Source organism: Sorghum bicolor, chromosome 3 (assembly GCF_000003195.3).
Source record: "Sorghum bicolor cultivar BTx623 chromosome 3, Sorghum_bicolor_NCBIv3, whole genome shotgun sequence".
Classification (NCBI taxonomy): Eukaryota; Viridiplantae; Streptophyta; class Magnoliopsida; order Poales; family Poaceae; genus Sorghum; species Sorghum bicolor.
Window position 1 is genome coordinate 64,299,222 of NC_012872.2, and position 25,172 is coordinate 64,324,393.

The 25,172-nt window shown below is 39.9% G+C and overlaps 2 protein-coding genes across 5 annotated transcripts; both read right to left on the minus strand.

Annotated features, from left to right (window-relative positions):
• On the minus strand, positions 93-16,564 carry LOC8054701 (inositol hexakisphosphate and diphosphoinositol-pentakisphosphate kinase VIP1). Of its 4 annotated transcripts, none has more exons than XM_021457304.1 (32): positions 16,296-16,554; positions 16,115-16,208; positions 15,960-16,019; positions 15,204-15,250; positions 14,653-14,736; positions 13,971-14,034; positions 13,309-13,462; positions 12,305-12,375; positions 11,713-11,817; positions 11,508-11,600; positions 11,266-11,340; positions 10,736-10,830; positions 10,435-10,641; positions 10,240-10,339; positions 10,082-10,152; positions 9,669-9,747; positions 8,968-9,123; positions 8,783-8,825; positions 7,235-7,317; positions 6,278-6,340; positions 6,127-6,201; positions 5,634-5,756; positions 5,189-5,427; positions 5,044-5,088; positions 4,415-4,481; positions 4,096-4,167; positions 3,700-3,941; positions 3,581-3,638; positions 2,796-2,963; positions 1,695-1,769; positions 1,364-1,579; positions 93-530 (listed from the first exon to the last, which is right to left on the minus strand). In XM_021457304.1, exons 1-32 carry the CDS (start codon positions 16,298-16,300, stop codon positions 471-473), a joined length of 3,189 nt encoding a protein of 1,062 aa, XP_021312979.1. In that variant the 5' UTR covers positions 16,301-16,554; the 3' UTR covers positions 93-470. The 4 variants fall into 4 exon arrangements, with proteins under 4 accessions (XP_021312979.1, XP_021312978.1, XP_021312980.1 ...); XM_021457303.1 differs by having other exon boundaries at positions 93-533; positions 16,296-16,550; XM_021457305.1 differs by lacking the exons at positions 16,115-16,208; positions 16,296-16,554 and having other exon boundaries at positions 93-533; positions 14,576-14,736; positions 15,960-15,978.
• LOC8079290 (ultraviolet-B receptor UVR8) lies at positions 18,831-23,141 on the minus strand. Its single transcript, XM_021458094.1, has 7 exons — positions 22,605-23,141; positions 21,646-21,801; positions 21,268-21,426; positions 19,765-19,926; positions 19,550-19,681; positions 19,258-19,470; positions 18,831-19,156 (listed from the first exon to the last, which is right to left on the minus strand). The coding sequence occupies exons 1-7, from the start codon at positions 22,819-22,821 to the stop codon at positions 18,981-18,983; spliced, it is 1,215 nt and encodes a 404-aa protein (XP_021313769.1). The 5' UTR covers positions 22,822-23,141; the 3' UTR covers positions 18,831-18,980.

The following is a 25,172-nucleotide window of genomic DNA, read 5'->3' on the forward strand; positions in this document are numbered from 1 at the left end:
GATGAAATTAAAATGATTCAGAGCATGGTGACTGTTTCCATTTTTGCTCCTTTGAATTACCACCGTTATATTTTTTTCTTGAACACGCAGGAGAATTGCACATCATTTTATTAAAAAAAAAGAATGTACAAAGAGTGTAAGGGGAGAAGAGTCCCCGAACAAACACACTCACACATGGCCTTGGATTCAGCATTCCTGTAAATCCTGAAAAAGCCACCTGCAGCACCCTGAACACATGGGCCTATTATTTATACAATATTGTAAATACTGAAAAAGCTATCTGCTCGTGATTCTTCCTGTGCGATGGTGTCTGCAAACCTAGCCATCGATGTGTAGAGTGTTCAGTTAAACTGCCGCTCGTTGGTAAACCATTTGAACAACTGTCTCGTCTGTTGGTAAACCATTTGAGTGACCCTCATTGACCTATACAACGACTCAGCCAAACTGAAGCCCAGCTGCGCAGTTGCATGCTATTCTTGAAGCTTGTTTGTCTTCCTTTTCAAAATACCACTCAGCATGTCTGACTTATGCTGCTGCAAATTTTGAAGTAAGTTAAAGAGAAGAAAAAACAAGGAGAACTAAAGTAGTATAAATCGTCAAATGGTGAGATAGAAATGAAAAAAGAAATAAACATTACAATTTTTTGGTCAAAACAAGACAATCGAATTGTGTCAGCTGTTTGAAGAGGAAAACAGCCATGCAGTAGTATCTGTTTGATAGATTGTTCATGGGTGGTGTTAACTGTTATAAGACTGGTTGTTTGGCTGATTGACAGAAGAAGCAAATAATAGCTGTAGAAGAAGATAGTTCACAGAAGTAGAAGAAAGCTTATTACTAATAGCTGGATGCCCCAAGCAAAATTGGAGGTTTTGCCACACAGAATCAGACTGTTCCAAATGGTAGAATATGGAAAATCACGGCTGTTATAATCTTCCTACTCCTTTTGGCTTATATGAGGCCAAAGAACAACATGCCATGGTATGAAGGTACTGATGATAGCAAGAACCAGAACTAGCCAGGTTTCTCTCTAGAAACTGGCTGGTTTACTCCTGAATTTTCAAGACTGAAATATTATTTTTTCCAAATTTGATGTTTGGAGTTTAAACCCGAAGAAAACACAAGTATGTAGGTATATAAGATACTTTGAGAGTGTGAGGTCTAGTGCTACGGGGCTAATACTGGTCCTGAAAGAAATGCCTAAGCTGTTCTAGTTTCCAGACCTGTAACAACCCTACTACTCATACCCTAACTCACACCCAGTTTCCACATCAATATAAAGCAACCAGAATAAAGGCCAAAGGAAAATACAAAAAAGCTTTTGTCCACTGATGATAGTGTTCAGTGTAATAGGTCTAGAGATTACCAGTTTTCCTGCTTGTAATTCGATATCCTTGCAGAACCGGACGGGCAAAGGTTGAGAAGGAGCAGCTGGAGGAAAATCTTCAGCTGGCATTGCAAATGGGCGAGCCATTTTATCAAATTTGTCTAAGGTGATATATGATCCAACTTCCTGCAATCTCTCTGGCTCCATAATTGGCATTGTGTGGTCATCAGGAAGCAAAGATTCTTTGCCTCCACTCTACATCCATACATAAGAATAGTGTGATCATGATGTATGCAAAAAATATATTCATGTAAGTCATTAGAAATACTGAAATGGACACCTTCGAAGCATTTAAAATGAATAAATATACCTCCAAGGAACTTATATCTGCACCACGACTAAATGTCATTTCTATACGGAATCTCTTTGGGTGTTCCAAAGGTACCTGAGATGGATGTTCCATTGACAAAAGAATCACATTATTTAGTGTTAGATGTGCATGTCATGTTTTCTAGTAGTTTAAAGTTTTTAAACTATTAGTCAGGAATACTATGGTAGTAGAAGACTTAAAATTATCAGATGGGGATAAAAAATAGTATTCATTGCACAGTTACTATAGAAACTCTAGAAGCGTTACAAGCAGCTAAGTAGTTAGTGTTATGTTCTTGTCCATTAGTATGTTGGTTATTGGTGCAACTTGATTGTTAGGCAATAGGCATGCAGAGACGTCACTGAACTGAAGAGTATGTATAAGTAGACTGTTTATGTGATTTAATCAGTATCAGTTGCTGAGGGTATCTTAGGGTGAAAGGGTCTATTAGAGTACGTAAGGAACCTAATGGGCCTAGGCTGGCGCCATAGCCCATTAGTGTTAGGGACTTAGGGTTAATTAGAGATAAGAGTCGCTTGCTTAGGGGTCAATAAACCTCTCTATATAAGGAGAACTGATGTATCAATCTAATCAAGCAAGAAATAAGAAGGAAAACCCTTCCCTCTTGCCCGGCTGTGGGCAAGGCCCCCTGCCGGCCTCCTCTCGCCCTCGCAGCCCTAGCCACTGCCACAACATCCGGCGTGAACAGGACCCGTGGATACTGTAGCTCCGCGGGTACTGTAGCACATCAGCAGCCGCTACTTCCCCATCTCACCCCTCTCAATCCTAGCAGGCACATAACAGGGTCCCAATCGTTTTTAGTAGGTGTAGTTTAAAAAGGAGCTTTGCCTATAAAATCTTTATATACTATTTTATTAGAAGTCATCAAAAAATAATTAGAAGGTGCTTTTAAATACAAAGCCGATTGTAGTAATTTTGGGGCATATTATTGACATATTATTAGACTAATTGCTGGTCAAAGCATGGTTTTAGACAGCCAAGATGCAGCCACTAAAAACAAATGGACGGAGTACTCATATAAATATAAAAAAGGGTAACAATACAAATATTAAACTGGCATATGACTAGGAAAACCAATACCTCTGTATTTTCAAACATACGCAACACAATGTAACTCATGTAGTCGAGTTCACGTGTTTTAAATAGCAGATCTAGAGAACTTCTGCAAACAAGACTCTCTTCTCCATTCAGAGATTCGTCTAAATTGCAGTAGCGAAGTATGTTCATTAAAGAGTGTATGTGTGATTCCTGCCAAGAACAAAATCCTGAGTTCCACTTATGAGGGGGATAAAACATTATATGAAGGAATAATGACAGCAAAGACAAGATACCTTTTTTTTTCAGCAAATAAAACATTATATGTTCATTAGAGAGTGATAAATCCTGAGTTCCACTTATGAGGGGGATAAAACATTATATGTTCATTAGAGAGTGTATGTGTGATTCCTGCTAACAAATGCCACCAAATAAAGTATCTCTACCATATAATGTTTTAGAAAGAAAGATAAGACACTTTCAGCAATTCGTCAGGGAAATTGTATCTTTAATTAGCACTACAATATGATTGAGTCATGAAAATTGTTCACAAGAAATACATGTGTAATATTTGATTAGCACTAAAATATTAAGCAAAACATTGCTTCATTTTTTTTCTCGAACACGTAAGAGAGCTGCGTATCAATATATTAAGAAGAAAAGGGTTTAAAAAACCCATGGTACAGCCAGGTTTTTTAAGAGAGAACCTAGCAAGAAAAAACAGAGGAAAAAACACCTAAAACCAAGAGGGATAGGACCTGACCCAGGAAAAAACTCCTAACAGTACCATTATACGTTATGGTTTAGAGTTTGCAAGTCAGTCATCATACCGATGTAAAATACAGCCTTGTTCGAACACGTCGCTCAGGATCAACCACATTGGCATATCTGCAACAAAATTACTTCATATGTTTTCCAACTAAAACAACTGAATCTCTTAGTAACTTACTTTGGATCCAAGCAGTATTTTGTTTCCTCATGGGAGTCATCTAGATCAATGGCCTTCTTGTTAGAGCTAGATCTTTCAATACATTCATTCCTAACCTCCTCATAGTAACTCCTCTCCTTACGTTTTGCAGATGACACTGTTGTTGTATCGTTATGTGTGTTAGATTCAGCAGCAGCAGCAGTAACCTCTCGTCTTGTGTTATGCAGGTCAATTAGAATCTTCCCCAATAAACGGCGTGCTATCTATAGATAATAACAGAAGAAACAGCGATGTGATTATGTCCAGAAAACAGAAACCATTGTCTTTGTTACTACAAATACTGTAAAATATGAATATAGAACATGCATAATGCAAGAGCAGTGTCCCAAGCTGCTGAATTCTAGTACATGCGAGTACCTTTGAGCCAATTTTGAGTTTCTGCTTTGGATTTATTCCATATTCATTTGGAATGACACCATCAGCTAGCAACTGAATGAAAGAGTAACAACAAAACAATTAGATAAATTGGGCACAAATGGACTAAGATCATTAGAATGAGCAAGTTTCAATTCACAATTCAGGATTTAATTTATGCATGTTACACTGAATAGCCATGATAAGATAGGTACATGTTTCTAGTAGTGGAAATCTACTGAGTTCATGTAGTGCTAAATGTACTACGTAACATGAAAATTTACCGCGGCCAATCTGTTAGTTGTATAAAAACATGATTCACCTGAGAAACTTTGAAGAGATCACTCAGACCAGTAAGGTTGAGATGTGAGTTATGAAGAAGGTCATACCTATCATACAAGAACTATCATTAGGAAGATAACACATCATTATAAAGATGAGTATAATATAAATAAACGAGAACTGCAAAATTGAAAGACTTCAGTTGACATGAATTCAGATGATGAGGCAAATGATTAACTAAGTTGACAAATGCCAAATATAAGAAGTTATGATTCTCCTTTATACTTCAACCTGATCTTTATCAGGAAACAAAACAGTGGTTCCTTGCAATATTTGCTTCAATGATATGACATGTATTTTTGGAAAACGGCACAGAAATAATATCTCAAAAGTTCATTATCAAAACACATTAAATGGATGGGGATCTGAATATATAACTACAAAGATCTAAATAGTGTGGTATGAACTCTTTTCATGGCAGGTCTGTATTCGTTTTAGGTGTGGGTGTGTGAATTGGGAGTTTTGGGGTGTTTCTGGTTCCATGCCCTCTCCCTTGTTCTTTCTTCTATTTTAATGAAATGACACGCAGCTCCCATGCGTTGCTCGAAAAAAGGTGACTCTTTTACAAAGAGAAACCCATATACATTATGTGATGGTAAGATTACCTACTTGCAAGAGTCATATACGTCAGGAATTTGTGAAGTGTCAAAGCGCCTGCATCATAGAGAAAATTTTTACAGTGGTTACACCAGGTGGATTTCCTTCTGAGAACATCAAATGCTCAACAAGGATGCCAAAAGGATAGAAGACATACTTTTTCCTTTCATTGTAGAGACCCCTCTCTAGTTTCTTCCAACGGGCAAACATCAAAAGAAAGCTTTCACTACCACAAGGCAATCCAGCAGAAATACGATCCATATCAATTTCTGCATTCCCCAGTGCCGTTGCTATATCATAAGGAGGATTTGGTGAATCACTACCTATGGCAGCTTTCTCATCTTCATTATCAGAAAGCATCTTTACTTGCGTGGTTATTTCCTTTGTCAACTCAGCCTGATAAGACAATACAAACCTATTATCATTACAGTTGTTTTGACACTGAAAGTTGCTGCAAAACAACCCACAGAGGTTGCGGGGTAGCAATAGTTCTTAATATAGTAAGGAACTCATTATGTTAAAGTATAGAATTGTTCAAGAGGAATTAGGAGGAATTAGGAAAATCCTCTATGAAGAACTCAATGAGAAAAAAATGTCCATACCAAATCTGTGAGAAGCTGAGCAGCATTTTTAGGTACTCTAGCTCCATCAACCATCCATGGGACTTTCATAGGTACATTACAATTTGCAACTTCAGAAGATGTGATGATATCATGCAATTGAGCCTGCAAAAATCAGGTATATTTAGAGACATAGGAGAAAAAAAAATTGTACATGATCCATATCTCAAAAAGATGATTGCATATGATCGAACATGTACAAAACCATACACATTCTAGATTATTTTCCAATTTGAATAAAGATGCATAATACATGGCTCCATTTTTCTTGCCTTCAACTCTTCAATTCCTGTTGGACCACACTTCTTTTGATCTCAAATATTAACTGAATGCATCATACTTATAAATGTTTTACCCCAAATTCACAGTTGACAACATTTGAGTGGCAACTTTGACTCCCTTGGAAAACTAATCTAAAGTTTGAAAACTGAAAGCAACAGTTTCTTAAGTATTTGCAATGGCGTCTGAAAAATACCTTTGCTTCATTTATGTCAATAGTACCATCCTGAAGGCCATCTAGCATAGACGAGTCCTTACTAACAAGTGAAACCTGGAGATAGTAAAATCAGGAGAATTATGATCCTGCTTTGGTCTGACTGATATAGATTTACAGAAGAGGAACGGACCAGGATTGGAGTCAACTCCCCCTCCAAATCAAGAAGACCTTTAGCAAAAGCGGCAGCAGACATCTAAGATATAACAACTACCATTATGTAGTCAATCAATAAAGAACTGAGACTCTGAGAGTACAAAAAGAATAATGGAAGACAGTAAAGACTGGGAAACCAGCTCTTTCTGCGATGACTAATGTCCAATCAGACACAAGACCGATAGTTCTTTTTTCTTGGATGCCATGCTCGTTATAATTAAGTACAGTGAAACGACCAAACTTTTTACAAAGCATTTGGCAGTTTATAACAAGGTAACACTAATATACTAGTTTGAGAGTCACAATGTCAGGTGACCTAGGGAAAAACATTCAAGGTGATACAACCACAGAATTATACAGTACTATTTATTACAAAGCACAGTTACCAATGAACTACTTGAACCTAATCACTTCTTCACAATCCAATGCAATGAATAATTATAACATGGCATGTCACATAGGTATAAATACATTAAAACATACACCTAACTGTACAACTTGCTACTAGGTAATGATCGTTTTTCAAATCCTGTCATAGTAGCATAAAGTTTGGGGCATAATACATGTGGACATAAATAAATTTGTCGATTGTCTACGGTGACGCTACCTAGTTTGAATTCTTAATTCAGAAGAAGAATTAGCTACTCCATGACAGTTAAGACTCCTAGAAATCTCTGTCAATATGTTGATTGAAGATTCTTAAAAAAAATGTTGATTGATATGGAACATGATGTGTCATACACAAACAGAAGTCGAGCCTAGCTCAGTTTGGGAGGTGTGGATGAATGCCTAGACCACCTACCCAGTCCTCATCGAGGAGAATTTGGGTGTCTACTATTTTCTTATCAATATTAATATTAATGTAAAGCCACCTAAATCCTCCTAGGTTGGTCTATTTTTTTTACACAAACAGAAATGGAGACTATTTACATACCTGAACGCGACCTTCATCTGAGCTGTATATCTTCAGATCATGCCTATATGTACTGTGGAGGCGAAGCAATCCTGGTCCTTCACCTATAAAAAATTTCACAAACTTAACCAGAGAGAGACAATGTTGGTAGGCATTCAAGAAAATCGAGATGGTCCTGCAATAGATAAATAGCAAAAGACTGGAAATGAATTTCAATTAAGCTGAGCAGAATGGTAGGGTACCAAAGTTTATTTTATTCTTTTATTTTTTATTTATTTATTTATTTTTGGTGTGGAAGCAAGGGAAGGAGCTCTACCAATCAATTAAGCGGAAAGAAATTTTATGTACAAGATGGCACTAAGGCCAAAAGGACCACCCAGCCTAAGTGGCACAAAAGTTCCAGAACAGGAAGAACGCAAATCAGGCAAAAACACTAGAAACACTAGACAATATCGTTGAGGATGTGAAGCTCCAAAGGCCATTTTATATTGCTCTAGATCCTCTTTGGCTTGCCCAGCTACCTGAAGAGTTGTGGAGTAATTGTTGTAAAAAATTCTCCGATTGCGCTCCTTCCAAAGATTCTCCACAATATATAGGGCCATTCCATTGAATTACCGTCTCCTCTCTTTAGGGACTGAGGGCAAGGTCGCCTCCCACCAGTCAACTGAGGTGTCGGCATTGGCCTGAAGGGCTGGCTGTAGGTTTCCAAAGTTTTCCCAAGATGCCACCCTGCTGTTCCAGATTTCCTGTGTGAATGGGCAGGTAATACAAAGGTGATGTCCTGTTTTGAGCGGGCTGTTGCATAGGACGCAGCTATCCTGGTGAGGGTGAGGCCATCCTCTGACTGCAAGGTTGTCAGCTGTTAGAATTTTGTTTTGAATGAGGATCCAGGCGAATAGCTTGCACTTGTTCACCACATGCGCGCGCCAAATGATGTCTGTTTTGAACCTGTGGTAAGTGCCGTAGAACTGTGCACGGTAGGCCGATTTTGTGGTGTATATTGCCTATCATTGGTCTATTTCCATTTAATCTGGTCATCCATATCAGGCTGCAGCTGTACGTACGTCGGATCCGAAAGGACACAAATTCTTGTAAATGTGTGGCTGTTGTGATTTTATTCCGCAGCGAATGAATCCAAGTATCTTGTTCTAGTTCTTGCTGCACCGTTTTGTTCCTCATTCTTACAAATTTGGAGAGATGAGGAGCTAGATTTTTGGGCGAATGTTATGGTGGCTGATAACCCAAAATCAAGAATCAGCTACAATTGTAGTAAAGCAGCTGAACTGAAATTACCAGACCTAAATCAAAAGACTTTACAAAATTTTCAGGCGAGATTTACTTTTGTTCAGTTAAGTCTTGACCTCAAATTGAGAGCCAAGGGGGTCAGCAAAATAGAAAAGTTCCTAGATTGGAAAATATAGTGAAGACTATGCCAAAATGTATGCTAATCAGTTCAGACATGCATTTCAGCTAAACCCAATCATCCAAATAGTCATTTGGAGACAAACGGCAAGATGGACAATTAGAATCTTCAATGTAGAACATTGACCAAAGTTTAGAAGGCCATACTTGGATACATATTATTTCTGAAGTATCTTCCCAATTCTTCCGCCTGTGCAATCAATCAAAACCATCCAGGAGAGAAATAGAGTATTATAAGAGTTACTCAAAATAAACCAACAACTCATCAGAATGTGCTGAACCATTATTTCAAAAAATATTTAAAAAAAACTCAAAGGTGAAGTAAATTCGACCTGCTTCCTTCCTGCATGAGTTAGAACACCACCATACTTAAGAACCATTAGGGCTTCAACTGGATACTCCTCCCCTTCTCTGTTATCTTTAGGAACGTGGACCCAGTTTGATGGTTTTAGCTGTACCTTCCTATAGATACCAGAAAAATGTCCACCCTGATATCCATGGTGAAATTTATGTATCAGAGAATTAATAAATTATTATACATTTTAAGAATGTAAAAATGCAAAAAAGAAAAATTGCAGAGAACATAAATATAAAAGATAGTAGATACACATTCTTGTGAGCTGCAATACAGGTGCCTCATCAAGGGAGGAATGCGGCAGCAGAGGAGAATTGAGTTCTTGTTCATGCTGACCACTTGGCAAATCTGGAAGCACATTCACGTGTGTCCAACGACGAAGAATCATGAGCAGCAGCAGTCACTGACTGCATACTCGCTGAGGCCACACTCTGGTATCAGCCAGGGCAAAAGCACTTGGGATGCTGTTAGGCACTTGTACATAGACTCAGCCCCTTGCCCCCTTCCATTCTTTCATTGGTTGTATTGCATCCAAGTATAGTCCCAACTGTTTGCTGTAACAGATCCTGGACCCGAGTGCGTGCTCCAGCCGCCACACTGTAACCAGACTCTATTTTGTATCTATACAAAGATACACAGCCCTCCTGTGTATTCTCGAAAAAGAAGCAACTATTTTACCTCTTCAAGGACGGCTCTAACTTGGCGTAGCTTCTCCGCGTGCTCAACTTCAACGTCACTATCACTTTCACGACCAGATCTAAAGTTTATAGATAAAATCAAAAAAATAATATATAAAATATGGAAGATATACTCCTAAAGTACCTGATTACACGGAATAATGCAGCACAACAGAATAATCCAATTCGCAAACCAAGTTGTACATCACAAATGAAATGTCACACAGGATCCTAAAAATTACCTAGCTACACTTGCCACAAACCAAATAGTTTATGAGAGCAAATGGCATAATGGCTTGGGTGGAAAACAGTGAAGGTAGGAATCAACTAAGAGCATATACATAGTCTTGATAAGATGATTGCCTAAAGGTTCATAAACAATAAGAGATGAGAAATTGACACTATAGGTTTTACCTAGCACGCGGAACCAGGATTCTTGTTGCATCTAATAGATCTTGCAGCTGCAAAGCGCTTTTAAGCTTAGCCTGAACAATAACAATAAAAGGATCAGATCAAGCAAAAGAACAAACATTGTGAATGAACGAAAGATAAAATGAACTGGACTGCCACACCTCTGCATGGGCCTTTCCACCATTGTATTTCAACATCAATTTCAAAAGCTTTTCTTCAGTTACTTTTAGCTTCACCTTCTGCTTTGGTGTGCGATCCCCACTTACAATATGAAGTAGGCATGCCTCTATAGTATCAGAAAGCATTTTGATAGTTATAGGATTTCAGGAGATTAAGTTCTTAATTATTATACTTACTGGCGTATAACAGCTATGACACAGCGCAGCTCTTCTGATGGCCTAGATATTCCAACAGTTCCCCTCTCACGACATCTCACAGCATCAGATGGTTGGACTGGCTCACTGATTTTCCATGGAAGACTAGTAGGAATGGTTGATGGAATATGTGGAGCTTTCTCATCAAGAAAGATTTTCCTCAGAATGCATGCAGCATCATCATAGTACCTGGATTAGGAAGCGCTCACCCTCTGAATAAGAAATAGCAAGGGCTCTTACCTAGTGTAAAATGTTACAATATTTGTTGTGACAGAATGCTTACTTGTATGAACTTTTCACGAAACTCCAGCCATTGACATCACATACATAGGATGTTGCCTCTCCCAAGTCGCACCTTAGAAGATCAAAGCCGCACACCTGCAGAAACAAATTCGAAAATTCAAGAGGAGGAAGACAACCGTAGGGGCAATATGGTCTATTCACTGCCCTCTCTCCCTCTCTCTCTCTCTCTCTCTCTCTCCCCCAGAATGTGGAAATGAATATTTTGATGGCCACAGTGTCCAGCGTCAAAGAAACACAATTTCATAATGGTTCTGGGCAAATTTCAGAGTTGGCGGTGTACATCAGAAAATTACATGATTGAACGGTGTCCATGAGTAAAATTTGCCGTTATTTTATTATGATTTTTAACAAAATTTCCAGGCCCCCACCAGTTTCTAGTAAACAACCTGTTACTAATCTGTTCTCCGTTAACTTAGATATATCACTGATTGCAAATTAAATCTACCAAAGCAACAAAAAGCAATCATGTTGCTTACTTAGTGTAATTTGGTAGAAAGGGGTTTAATTTACCGCTTGTCTGAAGGCTTGGCAAATGCTCCTTGCAATTTGTTTCTCAGAAGGGGTTAATAGAACAGGATAGCGCACCTTCAAGCAAGACAAATATTATAATGCAACAGTGCTACATTGTGCATATGGGAAACACACACCCTTTTCTACATAAAAAGGGTTTGAGTTTCAGTCAGCATGTTATAAACAGATGTTTAATGTATACAATGAGACGAATCCTGTCCCAACAAAGTAAGGAACAGTACCTCTTTTCCATCAGAATTCCTCATGACAACCCCATCCACAACTGGAGACTTCCGCGCTTCAGCATGTGCATATACAGGCCCAACTGTATAAACCTACAACGAATGTCAAATACCATGCTCAGCACTTCCTTTTGAGGATGACAGTAGGAGAGGACTACTCTAAATAAAGAAAGATATGAAATAACAAGTTAGCAAGGTTTGCCACCTTGACATCTGTCCCTCCTGTAGGCATGAACTCCTCGTAAATGTAAGATCCATCTCGCCTCACCTTCCTCACATATGGATAAAACTCACTAGATCGATTACCAACCTATGTATTCATAGGAAGATTTTTGTCAGGTCAGTGTATTTTGGAGGAATATTGAAATACACATTTATGACAAGATGAATAACAGACATGAACTTGTTTATATCAAAGAAGTAACCATAGGAACACTTGAACGAAATAACCACATAGTATGTATTGTTGGAGCTTATTCTTTATCGTTTATCTAGCAGTTTACTACACTGAAGTACTGAACAAACATCAAAGATGCTAGTTCACTGTAATACTCTTGAACTTAAGTTAGTGACTAGTGAGAAAGCATGACGGCATCAGCTCGATAAGAATAAGAAAAATGATATAACATAAAGCAGATTGCCTGATAGTCTATTTTAGCTTATATTATCTATAACTTCTTTAACAGAAGAAAACTATGATGAATGAAATTGTTAACAGAAATATCAAATACCATAACAGGTGGCCACATTCAATCATCTATGGCATCAACTTGAACTTGAAGGTAATAAATCCTCACCTTACGAAACAGTTCTTTCATTCCTCCACCAGCTGAGCTAGGATAGTATATCATTATGTTATGGTCGTCACCTTCATACAACAACAATTGTAAGCAGCAGAAACATGTTTATTCTGTTATTTTACAAAGATACAATATGATATAGGTGTTGGATATTACTTGACTAATTTTGCATGCATCAATACTCATTAGCTTGCATACAGAAAAATATAAATAAAGAATCGTTACAGAATAATTGTGGAGTTAATCAGTTAAGTTCTCACAATAAAGAAAAGTAAGAGTTGAAGACAAACAATGAATATAAACACACTTCAGAAAAAAAACTGTCTGCAATATTTGATATGTGACAACAATAAAGAGTTTTAGAGATGAAGGCCAACAATAGCCACAAAAACAAAGAATAAAAATGTAAAAAGAGGTAAGGGCGGGGGGGGGGGGGGGGGGGGTGTTAAAACAACTGTCTATCAGAATTTGTAGACCCAAAGTTTACGCAGAATGTCTGCACTCTGGAAGCAAAGTGTCAAGACTTCAGCATTTGTTTTAGGAAAAAAACAGCCCCTACTGTGGTATTTAGTTATATATATCATGTAGAAGAAAGGAAAACTAGGTTGTACAAGGCCCAAGAGGGGCATGTGTCTTTATAATGTGAAAAAAAGGAAGGAAAAGAGTCTTCAGCATACTTCAGGAGTCAGAACATGTCTTGAAAATACCTGATAATCTTTTGTTAGATCCATAGCAAATTAATGAGTTCTTAGTGAGTTGGAGTGTTATATAGATGGTTTCATTTCCTTTTCTCAAGTAGTAAGCTCAAATATAGCATCCTGCCATGAAGTCAAGCTTAGTCTTCTCAGCTAGAGTACCACTTTTTCCATCCCTTTGGGCATAAATGTATTGGGCCAAACAAAAATGACAGCTGACATTATTAGACCCAACACAGAGAAGAGTCAACAAGAAATAGTGCAAGAGAAGGACATTATTAAACTTATCAAATTATGAGCTGTTACCATCAATGGGTTTCTCCACGAAAGGCTTGCAAAACCGCTTCCCATGGATCTCAATAAAATCATCTTCCTCAACAAAGTAGCTTAATTCTTGATTGGGGTACTCTCTTCTGACAACAGCATAGGTTGGAACAGGAACCCCATACAACTTAAGTTGCTAAATGGCAAAAAGAGAAAGAGAAAGAGAAAACAAAAATCAACATTTTGGAACAAGATAACGTATACAAATGAAGTACACACAATGGTCATGGCAAGCAGGAGGGGTGGGGTGGGGAGATTAAGAAGTGATCCTAGCTGAATTGGGTGAGAGGAAGGTGTGGTCATGGGCCCAACCACCTAGATTCAAGTCCTCTTCATCTTGAATTGGGTGCCTATTTTCTTCTTATTGAAAAACCAGCTAGTTCCTCTTACGTTGGTCACACTTTTTTTTGGGAGAGAAAGAGATTCAGAAAAGGGTAAATTTCAGAGTGTTAAGGTTAAAGAGGAGACGTCCACGCATATATTCTGTTATTTTAAAAACTAAGAACAAAAAATTGTTTGTTCTCTATTTAGTTTAAATTAGCACCCCCTCAAAAAAAAGAGAAAGGGAAGTAATCCAGCTTAAAAGCATCTAATAGAGACAACAGAAACTCATTTGACGACCAAGGAATTAGTAATGTTAATACCTGATATACTTTGCTGCGGTCATGAAGGAGGTATTGCGGGGCCAACTCGTTCACCAAAAAGGGCCTAAAGAATAATATCTAAGTTACTTCATGGAATCTTAAAACTCCTCAGGGTAACATGAGCCCCCTTGCTTGCAATCAAATGTATTTGTCACTTGCATGTTTGTCCAAGCAAGAAACAAAAGGAATATATTAAGAAAATATAGCTTCTGATGTTCTGTTTCATTTCTTCAGTCATTGGAAAGGGCATAGAGGAACTCATGTCTAGGAAAATAGATGTCATGATGATAGGATTCCAAAAATATTATTACTAGGAGAGCTGGTTTAGACTGAACTATTAGTCAAGGGTGCATTCGAGGTAACTGTAACAGATTAAGAGAAAATTGTTTGATGTAGATCTTGCAGACTAAAAGAAAGCGTATTTGGAATAAGACTAGGACCATATGCAAGACACACAAGGATCAAATATCTAATACTCCCTCCATTCCAAATTGTAGGTCATTTTTGCTTTTTTTAGATAAGTAGTTTTTACTATGTATCTAAACATAGCGTATATCTAGGTGCATGGCAAAAGTTATATATCTCGAAAAGCCAAAATGGCTTACAATTTAGAATGGACGCGATACATATTCAAATCCAACACTTTACAAGTGCTATGCTTGAATCTGGGGAGGTATTTAACCTTCGTAAAGCTGCATATTTCTCTGCCTTTTCTAGTGGATACCCAGACGAGTAAAATGCGATTAGACAATCACATATAGGCCAACTGCCAAAAAAAAACAGTAACAGTTAGTATAATGAATTAGTACCAACTTGAACTTAGGATGATGTCACCAAATAAAATATTGGCCTACAACTCAACACAAACATAATTAACAGATATATGATGACTAAAGGACATCACATAATTAACGTGAGATAAGATTATCCACAAACACAGAATAAATCCTCACTGGAAAGCCGAGACTTCTGCAAAGCTCATGGGTGATAGAGTTATATACCTAAGTCAAAAAAACCCAAGTATTTTGAACAGCGGGACAGATAGTATCAGTTACTTGCTTAATGATTAGATGATCATGCTAGAGTGGTACCATTAGTTAATGGTATTTATCCTAACCTCATACTTCAAGTAAATTTTTGTCTACACAATTCACTACTTAAATTTCACCAATGCACAGAAAATTTACAACCAGACTTCTTAAAAGATTTACTCTTCACACTTATCTAACATACCTTTCAATGGGATCTTCAAGAATCACTTTGTCACCAAAAATTATAATCTGCACCCATAAAGCATAATCATATTATTTTAACCTCTTGATATTCAGTATAATACAAATAGTTATTGAAGTTGCTTGCAAAATAGTTTCGGGATGGTGCTCATGCTGATGTTGATTTGTTGTGAGAGAAAAACGTTGTTTAATGGCTGAAAAGTAGTGTTGATAAGTTCAAGCGAACAGGCCAGGGCCAGAAGAATAAACTAGACCTGGCATATGTACCTTCAGCAGTATAAAGCTAAAGTATAAACTGAACTATCCAGCTTCTTCAAGGGGAAAAAGGGGTAAAGAATACAGAGATTATGAATTGGATGTGATTTATATTGTATTAACACAAGAAAACCAAGGACCACGCCATGGTAGGCTGGTAGCATATTCATGATGTCACAAAATGCCAGAGTTTAAGTTTCACAGGATCGGACAATGTAACTTCCTGAAATCAACCTTCTATATAGCATGTAAATGAAAGTGGAGGCAAAAATCGCAGATTGTATTACTACAGCTTCTCGTTTCATATCATTCGGTAAACAGCTAAGCTTGGAATCGTGTATAAAAAACTTTTTTTCCCAATTTCCCGTCCATCACTGCATCTGCCTTCGTTTATTTATTTGTTTCTTTATTGTAAAAAAGAAACAAGAACAAGTAGTCAGCAAGAATAGGAATGGAACGTAGGGATAATCCGCCGGCATAACACATTTCTGAGCCACCATACCTCGAACTCGCCGAACGCGCGCAGCCTCTCAAGAATCTGTTCCATGGGAGAACACGACACCTACAACGTTTCCACAGGGAAGGAAAATCAATCAAATCAGCAAGAAGAAAACGCAAGCATCAAATCATTAGTTTTCCCAGAGTCCAACCACTGACCTTTTTCTCCATGACGCAGACACCAATCTTGATCTTGTCGCCGTCGCCCCAGCCATCATTGCGCCTCGCCATCCCCTCACCGTCACCCCCTTTGCTATCCGCGGAAAGAACAGACTGTTATGGCTCGAAAGGGAATGTTTGTTTCTTGGGCATTTATTACACTACTACTCAGGACTGGAACCTCATCAGACGCTTTGTGAGGGAGGGGGAGAGCGAACTGGCGAGCAGCCGAAGCCCGGAGGGGTGCCTAATAAGGAGATCGCTCTCGCCATTTCTTTCCAGTTCTATATTGAAAAGCAGAGAAAAAAAATCTTTTAGGTCTGTTTAACAGTATACTGTATACATATGAAGCATCGAAGTACTGAAGTACAGATTAAAGTGTTCTTGGCTAGATTCTTCGAAATTGTGAGGTCGAGAATGGACTAAAATAGTATATTTGAATTCATTGATAATTTGTCTTGTCATTTTGACCTTTTGTCTAACTACAACTGTAAAAGAAAATGATTATTATTCAGCCCAGATTTTGTTATTGAGATATTCTGACACTCTTTTACTTGCGAATTAGTCTGTCACTTTGTAAGGTGGAAAATGCTTGCTCTGTAATGTAATCGATCTTTCCCACACATTTCTTCTTCTTTTTTTCTTAAAAGAAGAGCATCTTGTTCTGTAATTTAATCAATCATTGCACTGCCATACCCATTCGCCCATCAATATAATGCATACTCTATAGGGAAAAAATTCAAACTTCGCAAGTTTTCACCAGCAATTGCTCAAATTATATACATGTTTAGTGTACAATAATTGCATAAAAATGTGTATATTCAATGGAACTGTAAGATGGTATTAAGTTTTCAGCCATTGATAATGCATAGTAACAGAAATAAGAGTCAAAATCTACTCTAGAAATTTTTCTGTTATTAAAATACATTTTATATGGATGTAGAGAGAGAGAGAGAGTATTGTTATAAATTTTAGGGGAAAAAGTACAAGTACAAAGGTTGTTTGAGGTAGATTTGTGTGCGCTAAAAACCATTTTTTCCCTAAAAGATTTGACATCTAAAATGTGAAAATGTCATTTTTTTTTTCTTTACTAGAGAGAGTACAAGATAATTAGTGAGTTTATCTAGAGCAGATAACAAGTGAAAGTTGTGCTGTATGGGTTACACACATTATAGAGGACCATGAGATGCTTATTAGGATGAGAGGAAAATCTAAGTATGGCGATGAAAACATCCCCACGTGACCGTTGAAGTTAAGTCAAGGGCATTGTGCAGGACATTTCCTAGTCACAAGCTTGTCTTTCTGTAACTGCTGTTATAAATTTGTGTATGAGCAATTCTTTTTATTTTATTTTTTTGAGCCTCAGAGATGGAGTATTTCCTTTGCACTACAGTTCTACTTGGAGTTTCAACAAGATTAATTACTGCTTACTAAACTAAGGCTGGAGTGGAGAGGCAGACGGGAATAATTGCAAGGTAGGAGCACCAAATCTTAGATGAAGTCTCAGCCATTCACATCTCATAATAGGCAGGGTACTGGGAACCCATCAAATGTCACTAGGTCCAAAAGCGGCAACATAAAAGGATGGAGAATAATAATAAAGTAAAGATAAGAAATAAGCACAGAAATTTCGTCTGATCTTATCAGCTACTAAGGGTCTATTTAGTTGGACTCCTTCCGACTCCAGCTCTATATTACACTGGTCAGATGAGCCAAAAATCCTGGCTTTTCTCGATTCCTAATTTATTTGGAGAAGAGAAAGAGAGAGATTTTTTTCGGATGAACAGAACAGTACAGGAGTTAGAGAAGCTGGAGGTGTTGGGGGAGCCGGAGCTGTTGAAACTTGAGAGCCCTTCCAAACGGAGTCTAAGACTTCCCTTAGAACGTAGAAATTTTAGAGGGGAGTTCATTTTCACGGAAAAAAAATATAGAAAAGGAGAGAGACAAGGTCGGAATATTTTAAGAACATTCAGCTATACACCAGAATATCCGGGCAAATGCTGCCATGAAAAGACCAGCCAAAATCAGGCGAAACTGGCCCGCGGTTTCATTGGCGCTCCCGTCCCCGTCATCCATGTCGAGATCGCCGGAGGAACATCCAACCGGGATATCCCAAGGCAGCAGGTGCCCCATTTGGGACTTGGGAGGCGTCTGCATGCACATTTTCTGACCAAATCGTACCGATGCTTAATTACCAGTTACCGCCACGAGATCAGGACTTGTTGTATCCTTTCCTTCAACGTACAAACTCCCTGACACACTCTTTGTTTACTCTCAATTACTAGACTATTACCGACTACAGGCTGCGTGAGCTAAGGCATGGCTAGAATATGCATGTTTTAGTTGAAATGAGCCGTTTGGTTCCACAAGAGTCGTGTATCTTCCTGCATAGCCAGCCGATTAGCGTCTACCAGCGTTGTGTATGGCCGGATTCTGAAGAAAGGTGCTGTTGCATGCTGCCATCTGCCGTGTTGTCTTCACTCGCAAGGCCAGCACTCACCAGCTTGACATTTTTTGAAGGTAGCATCCAGGAATATCGTCGTTTTGTTTACAAACGAGAACCAGATGCGTCACTACTCGCTACTGTGTTATTTATTTTGTAGTAGGCAGCCTCAGAATATGGTTCTGTGCAATGATGAACATCCACCGAACGATATTGTACTCTTATTTTTCTCCCAGGCTAGCTCTCAGCTCCACCTCTGATGGCAAGGTCGAATGTGTAGCTCAAAACCAGAGGCGCCAAAATATTTGCAAAAACAATTCAATCGTTATCTTCATGGCATCGCAACAAAGTGCTGTCTGCTGTTTATTCTTGCTGCTGTGTTGCGAGGAGAATTTGGTATGTGCATTACAAGCTAGACAGCCACTAGGGCAATTTCACCGCAACGGTAAATCCACTCCCACAGTAGACGGCAAGTGAACCGGACATGCGCTGCCCATTGTCACCTATATCTACTCTCTGAGGAGCCACATGATCCGAAGTGTCGCCCAAACCAAGTTGTCCATGCTCTCCCCAGCCCCAGGTGAAGACTGATCCTTTATCTGACAACAAAATAAGCACGATCAAATTAGTCGGTTTCATCACGAATTTCTTCCTTTTTTTTATTACATGCGCATCTCAAGCCTTTCCAAGAAACTTTTACCTGTTACCAAAGCAGAATGCTCAGTTCCACTTGCTATTTGCACCACATGTTCTCCATCAATAAATGGAACTGTCTCCAGCATTGACAAAGAAGATGAACGATCATGAGAACTGCTTGTTGCCCTTGTGTTCGATTGCTGCACCAATACATTTCCTGACCCAGGGAGATCACATTTCTGGTGGCGGTAAACACCAAGTGTGTACAACTCCCCAGCTGTGATACAAAGTGGCAATAAATATGAGAGCTTATTATCCAGAAAGTATAGTTCAAATGAAACACATTGCACACGCACCAGATAAAACTAATGCATGGTGCCATCCTAGTGCCACTTGAGAAACACTCAAAGAGGGTAAAATTCTCCGTGGTTGGTCATCATCATCTTCTCCAATTAATGGTCTTCCCCAGATGTACAGATGACCAGATTCTGTCACATCAAATGGAAGGGGGATTATGGTCCAAGACTGAAGAGAAGATGAGAGTCAATAACTACAGAACTACAAAGCTTACCGTCCACTGCAGCACTGTGATCACCATTGGCATATATATTTACTATCTTACAATTTGGAAAACCATCAATCAGTTTAGGAACATTATCTGTTTTTTGGTTCCTAGAAACACATTTACCAACTTGTCCTCGTCTTGCAGAGCCAAATCCATACACTGAATTGTCTGAGAAGAAAAGTACAGTGTCATCTGTTGGTAAAGCATATGGATTTTGTTAAGTATTTCAATGTACCAAGCAGGAGAAATGGTTCAGTTCAACGGCGGAGCTACATCGGGGCCATAGCGAGCCATCCCCCCCCCCCCCCCCCCCCTCCTCCATTGCTTCTGTATTTTTTCTGAACTCGATAGGCTATTCAGCCCAATAGCCCACTATGTCCAGTACCCAATGCTACTCTGTACGATTCCGCAAAGTCACCACAGCACCGCTCGTTCCTGTCCTGCGCTTCTCTGTTTCTCCGAAAGTCCAAGTCGCGATGTGAAGGCGTCCACGCCACAGCAACTGGCCGGCCGCCAGCGAGAGATAGCCCCAAACCCAGCATTCACACAGCAGCTAATTTATTGGCCTGTGGCCTTTGCCTCTGCTGCTCTGTGCTCTGCATACAGCCATTAAGCCCATAGCCCCATTTGAGTTTTTGTTGATTCTTCTTTTTTTTTCTTCCAAATTCTTCGATTCGTAAAATCTGCAGGCCTATGTACACATGGTTTCAATTGGCAAGTGGCACCCCTCCTCCCCCCCCCCCCCCCCTGAATTTTGGTTCAGGCTCCACCACTGGTTCAGTTCTTAGTTTCTCATAGGCCAAATAGATTAAGATCCTGGAAATGCTAACACCTCATCTTTTAGAGCGGGGGCACCTACAGCATCTCCTGCAATTACATCACTACTCACTAGCGCAGAAACCAAAAAGGTGCAGCTCTGATCCTACAGTTGTGAACAACAAACGCCTACAGCATCTCCCAAATGTGCATCACCAGTGCAGAATGGTGAATCATTGATCCTACAGTTGTGATGATCTAACAACTCTAACATCTCCTCCATATGCATTGTTTCCTGTGCTGCATGAAAAGAACAACTAACAGCACTGATTCATGCCACCACTTTATGTGGCCTTTGGCAGGCATAGCATTAGCTCATTTCCACCTTGATGAACTCATTGAAATCTTTTATTCGCAAGGAGGGACGACAGACATATAAGGTAGTGTACCTCCCAAATCCCAATGGACGCCAAAGAGGTCCCACTTCCTCCGATTTAATGTAACGTGAAAGATAATACCAATGTGGGGTTGGGAATAATTTCTCTCAACTCTCAAGAACAATAGAATTCTAGGTTATGCATTGTGATCGAAACAGTGTAGATCTAGGGTATTATCATGGATTTGAGGAAATGCTGAATGAGTGTTTCTAGAAGGTAAGAAAGTAAATTGCTGGGGTCTGTGAACATGCAGTTTCTTAAAAAGAACTATGAAGTTGATTTTCACCATAACAACTGGGTCCATGGTTTTACTTACCTTTCAGCAGTACAAGAGAATGGCGCATACCAAAAGCAAGCTTCTCAATATACCTTCCATTAAAGTATGCCACTTCAAAAGGAAAGTTCCTTGAGAGGTTATCACCAGTACCAAGTTGTCCAAATGAACCATCTCCACACATGAAGAGTTGCCCAGAATCTGAAAATAAGAACTAGAAACATCACAGTAAAGCTCATCAGCAATTGTTCATTTTTCAAATAAACAGTGGTCATACCAAAGAAATATTGAACTCTTCATTAAAAAAATGAACATATGAACATATGATGCATAAATTTCATATAGAACATTTCAAACACAAAAAAGATTCTATATATAAACAAACACAATAAGAAATGAATATTTTTAGAATCTGGAGACCTGTAGCGAATCCAGAATGGTTCCATCCAGCAGACACACAGGTTATAGTATGATTTTCAAGGAACTTAACCAACTTTGGATGAGGGATATTGTCCAAGTTCCCATGACCAAGTTGGCCATGTGTACCTCTGCCCCAAGTAAATACTTCACCATCACCTGAAATGTTGAGTATACTGCAAGCTTATTTCCATAAAAAATAGTAAATTTGTAAGGTGCATCAAGAACTGACACATGGCAGCTAATTTTCTCTAGAGACTGATCAACCATATACATTTGGCTTCCAAGTAAACAGTCAACCTTGAACAAACAGCATCACTTGATAATTAAACTGTTTTATTGAAGTTGCTATGGTTTATGCTCTTTCCTATGGGTTTCACCTCTAGCCTACCCCAACTTACTTGGGACTAGTAAAAGATTGTGTTGTTGTTGTTGTTGAAGTTGCCACAGATAGAAACATGGTGAAGTGTTTAATCAATGGTTATCTCTCCTCTGGATGCTTAGTGAATGATTACTCCACAAAATGCCGCACGTGAAAATAAATGGTAGCTTCATTACGGAAGTAAGGTATGGAGGTGCATTCACAATCTTTTCTTAAATTACAGATTCAGATTCCATAAAAAGTAACTTTGATAGTGTCAAAGTGTCAGTGGTGATGTGTCTACCAAGTACCTGCCGCCAAGCTAACATTTACTTCTAGAAGCATACCAAGTTGGGTTAATTTTGCCTAGATATACATTGGATAGCTGAGCATGGTTGGAGGCCAATCTGCCCCAACTTGGTTGCCAGACTTGTCATTGACAAACCAAATTTTCAACTTCTAGCAACGCGAGAGCCATAATCATCATAACTACCATTATCGCACTACTATTTCTACAAGTGTGGTCAAAACATCAAACATGGAGAAACCGCGGCGAGAGTTCACTTGATCAACCCCTATCTTATTAGGTGGCCAGGCTTACTTGTGAGGGCGATAGCGTGGGCGCCGCCACCAGCGACGAAAGAGACACGGCCGCGGCATCGAGTGGGGAGAAGCAGCGGCTGCGGGAGGTGGTGGTCGTCGAATCCGCCGTTCCCCAGCTGCCCGTCCGTGCCCGCACCCCAGCTCCACGCCCAGTCCGCCGCCGCCTCGTCCTCCGGCTCCCGCCACCGCCTCTCTTCCAGTGCAGCCGCAGCCATCGCTGTTTCCGTTCGGCTAGGGTATACACGGTCGACCTTCGAGTCGACCCTAGCGAAAAAGCTTAAGGTCCAGCCTCAAGCCATAAAAAATTGTTCGGCGACCGCCGCTGCCGTCGCAACGCACAACGCGGCGAGCTTGGCGTGGCCTCCCACGACGAACTCTAGGAGGGGGCGGCGACGGAGGCTTCGCACGGGCGGATGACCGCGGCGGCTTCGAGTGGCTCTTGCGCGGCGGACGTGACAGGGACAGAGGCACGGAGGCGGCGATGTAGAAGGGAAACTGCCTTTTTTTTTTCTTTTTTCTTTTTTTTTTCAAAAACTTGGCTTCGCGCATTGTCATCTCTAGCTGGTTTCGCCCAAACGTCATTATCAAACGGACAAACGCGACGATTTTACTTCGGATCTAGACTATGTTTATTTATAGATTCGGAAGCACCGGGTGAGAGCATCCCAGCAGTTTCTTAATAATATGTTCAGCTTGAATTCATCCGTACTACATTTTAGTTATGAAATAAAAAATTTTCCAGCATCAGCCAAAAAAATCAGTCAACCAAACAGTTTATATATTACGGTAACCTAATATTATTTTTACGAATATAGTTTCACGACAAGTCTCAAAATTGCTTCAGTAGCTCACTGGAGAAGGAACTAAGCCACTAAACATCAAAATCAAGTACTAATTACACAAGCACAGCAACAAGGGAAGGAGATGTACATCACGGCCTGGGCGAGCGCTGGAAAGCTAGGCGGGATGGATTGGGCACCTGTGACCTACGAGGCTACGAGCAAGCACCGGCTTGGTGCCTTGGTAGACCCTGGCCGTGTTTCTGCAGCAGCAGACCGGTCCCACATCTGATATGGGCCAAGATTCCCTAGTCAACTCGGCCTTGTTTAGATACATTTAAAAACTCAAAACTTTACAAGATTTCTCATTACATTAAATCTTACGGTACATGAATAAAACATTAAATATTTTCAAGCACCGCTCATTTTCAAAACAAAACAAAACGCTTTCAAACTTGGCACAAATCAAATTGGATCTAGCATGTACTCATTTTCAATAAATCATAACCTAGGATTAACCCAAACTCCTACAGTACAATAGGATGGAGACACGTAAGATGGCTTCGGGGTTATCATCTCTTATTTATGGGTCTATTACATATTTTTCATTTGCCTCTGTATATTTTGAAACGAACTAGCTAGCTATAGGGGTATTCTAGTCCAACCTGACATAGTTTTCATCTGACGGCCACCGCGCTCTTTATGAGGTAGCTTCGCGTTGACACGAACTTCTCGATGCTGCCACGTGTCGTCCATTTCTCATCAGAACCTCTGCCCCTCCGTGAGTAGCGTACTCCATACGCGTTTCTCGCCACTCGGCACGTGTCACCGCCGTTCTCGATCGGCCGGCCTGCCAAGTCTTCCTGAGCCTCGCTCGACTCGCACCTCCGCCGTCTTGACTTGATCAACACGGTCACTCCCATGTACACTTGCACTTGTCGATGTTCTAGATGTCAGCCACCGCGGGTGGTCACCCAGTCTCCTGGTCCATCGGTCTAAGCCTCATGTCCGCCCTTCATCGTTCTAGGTCCATCGGCGCGACACATCTCTACTTAACCTTCTCCTCGCCGTCGACCACCGCCTCTAAATTCCACACCTGCACACCACAAGCCAAAAGACATGTTGCATGACTCAACTTACGCTAAGATTAGTCACAAATTCAACCTAAGTCGTGAATTATATTAACAATCATTCATCATAAAGCGAATCACAAGGACACAGTTTAACCTTGTGTTCGCATCCATAAAATCCATATGTAGCTACGCTAAACAGGACCGAAAGTGTCATCCATCTATATGGCAATCCAAAGTGCTGTCCTTCTTCTGCTGGCATCCTTCTAGCTCACATAATTCCTGAAACGTACAGGAACCAAGGCAGAGAGGCAGTATCGGTCACTTGCCTGAAGATGGCAGCCTCTTCTTGCCTGTCAACGTCCACAGTAACCGCTGCTATATATATGTTCTCTTCCTCTCCAAAGATTGCCATGGCGTTCTCCGAGTTAATCACGTTTGCTGCTCACCGAAAAGCAGGACAAATGGGCAGCTATTCAGCTAAGCCGCCGAAAGCCCTCGATCGAGAATGGTGCGTGATCTGGTACGATGGACCTACCGTGTGTGAAACAAATAAGAATCCATCTACGTATATCTCTAGCTCATCGATGCTCCATTCGGACGACAAGATTAAATCGGTGACGGCGACGCTCGTGTTCGCGGGATCACGATATATATTCTGCGCGCTGGTCTCACCCATCACCGGCCGGCGCCCAGGCTATTGTCGTCTCGTTCGGT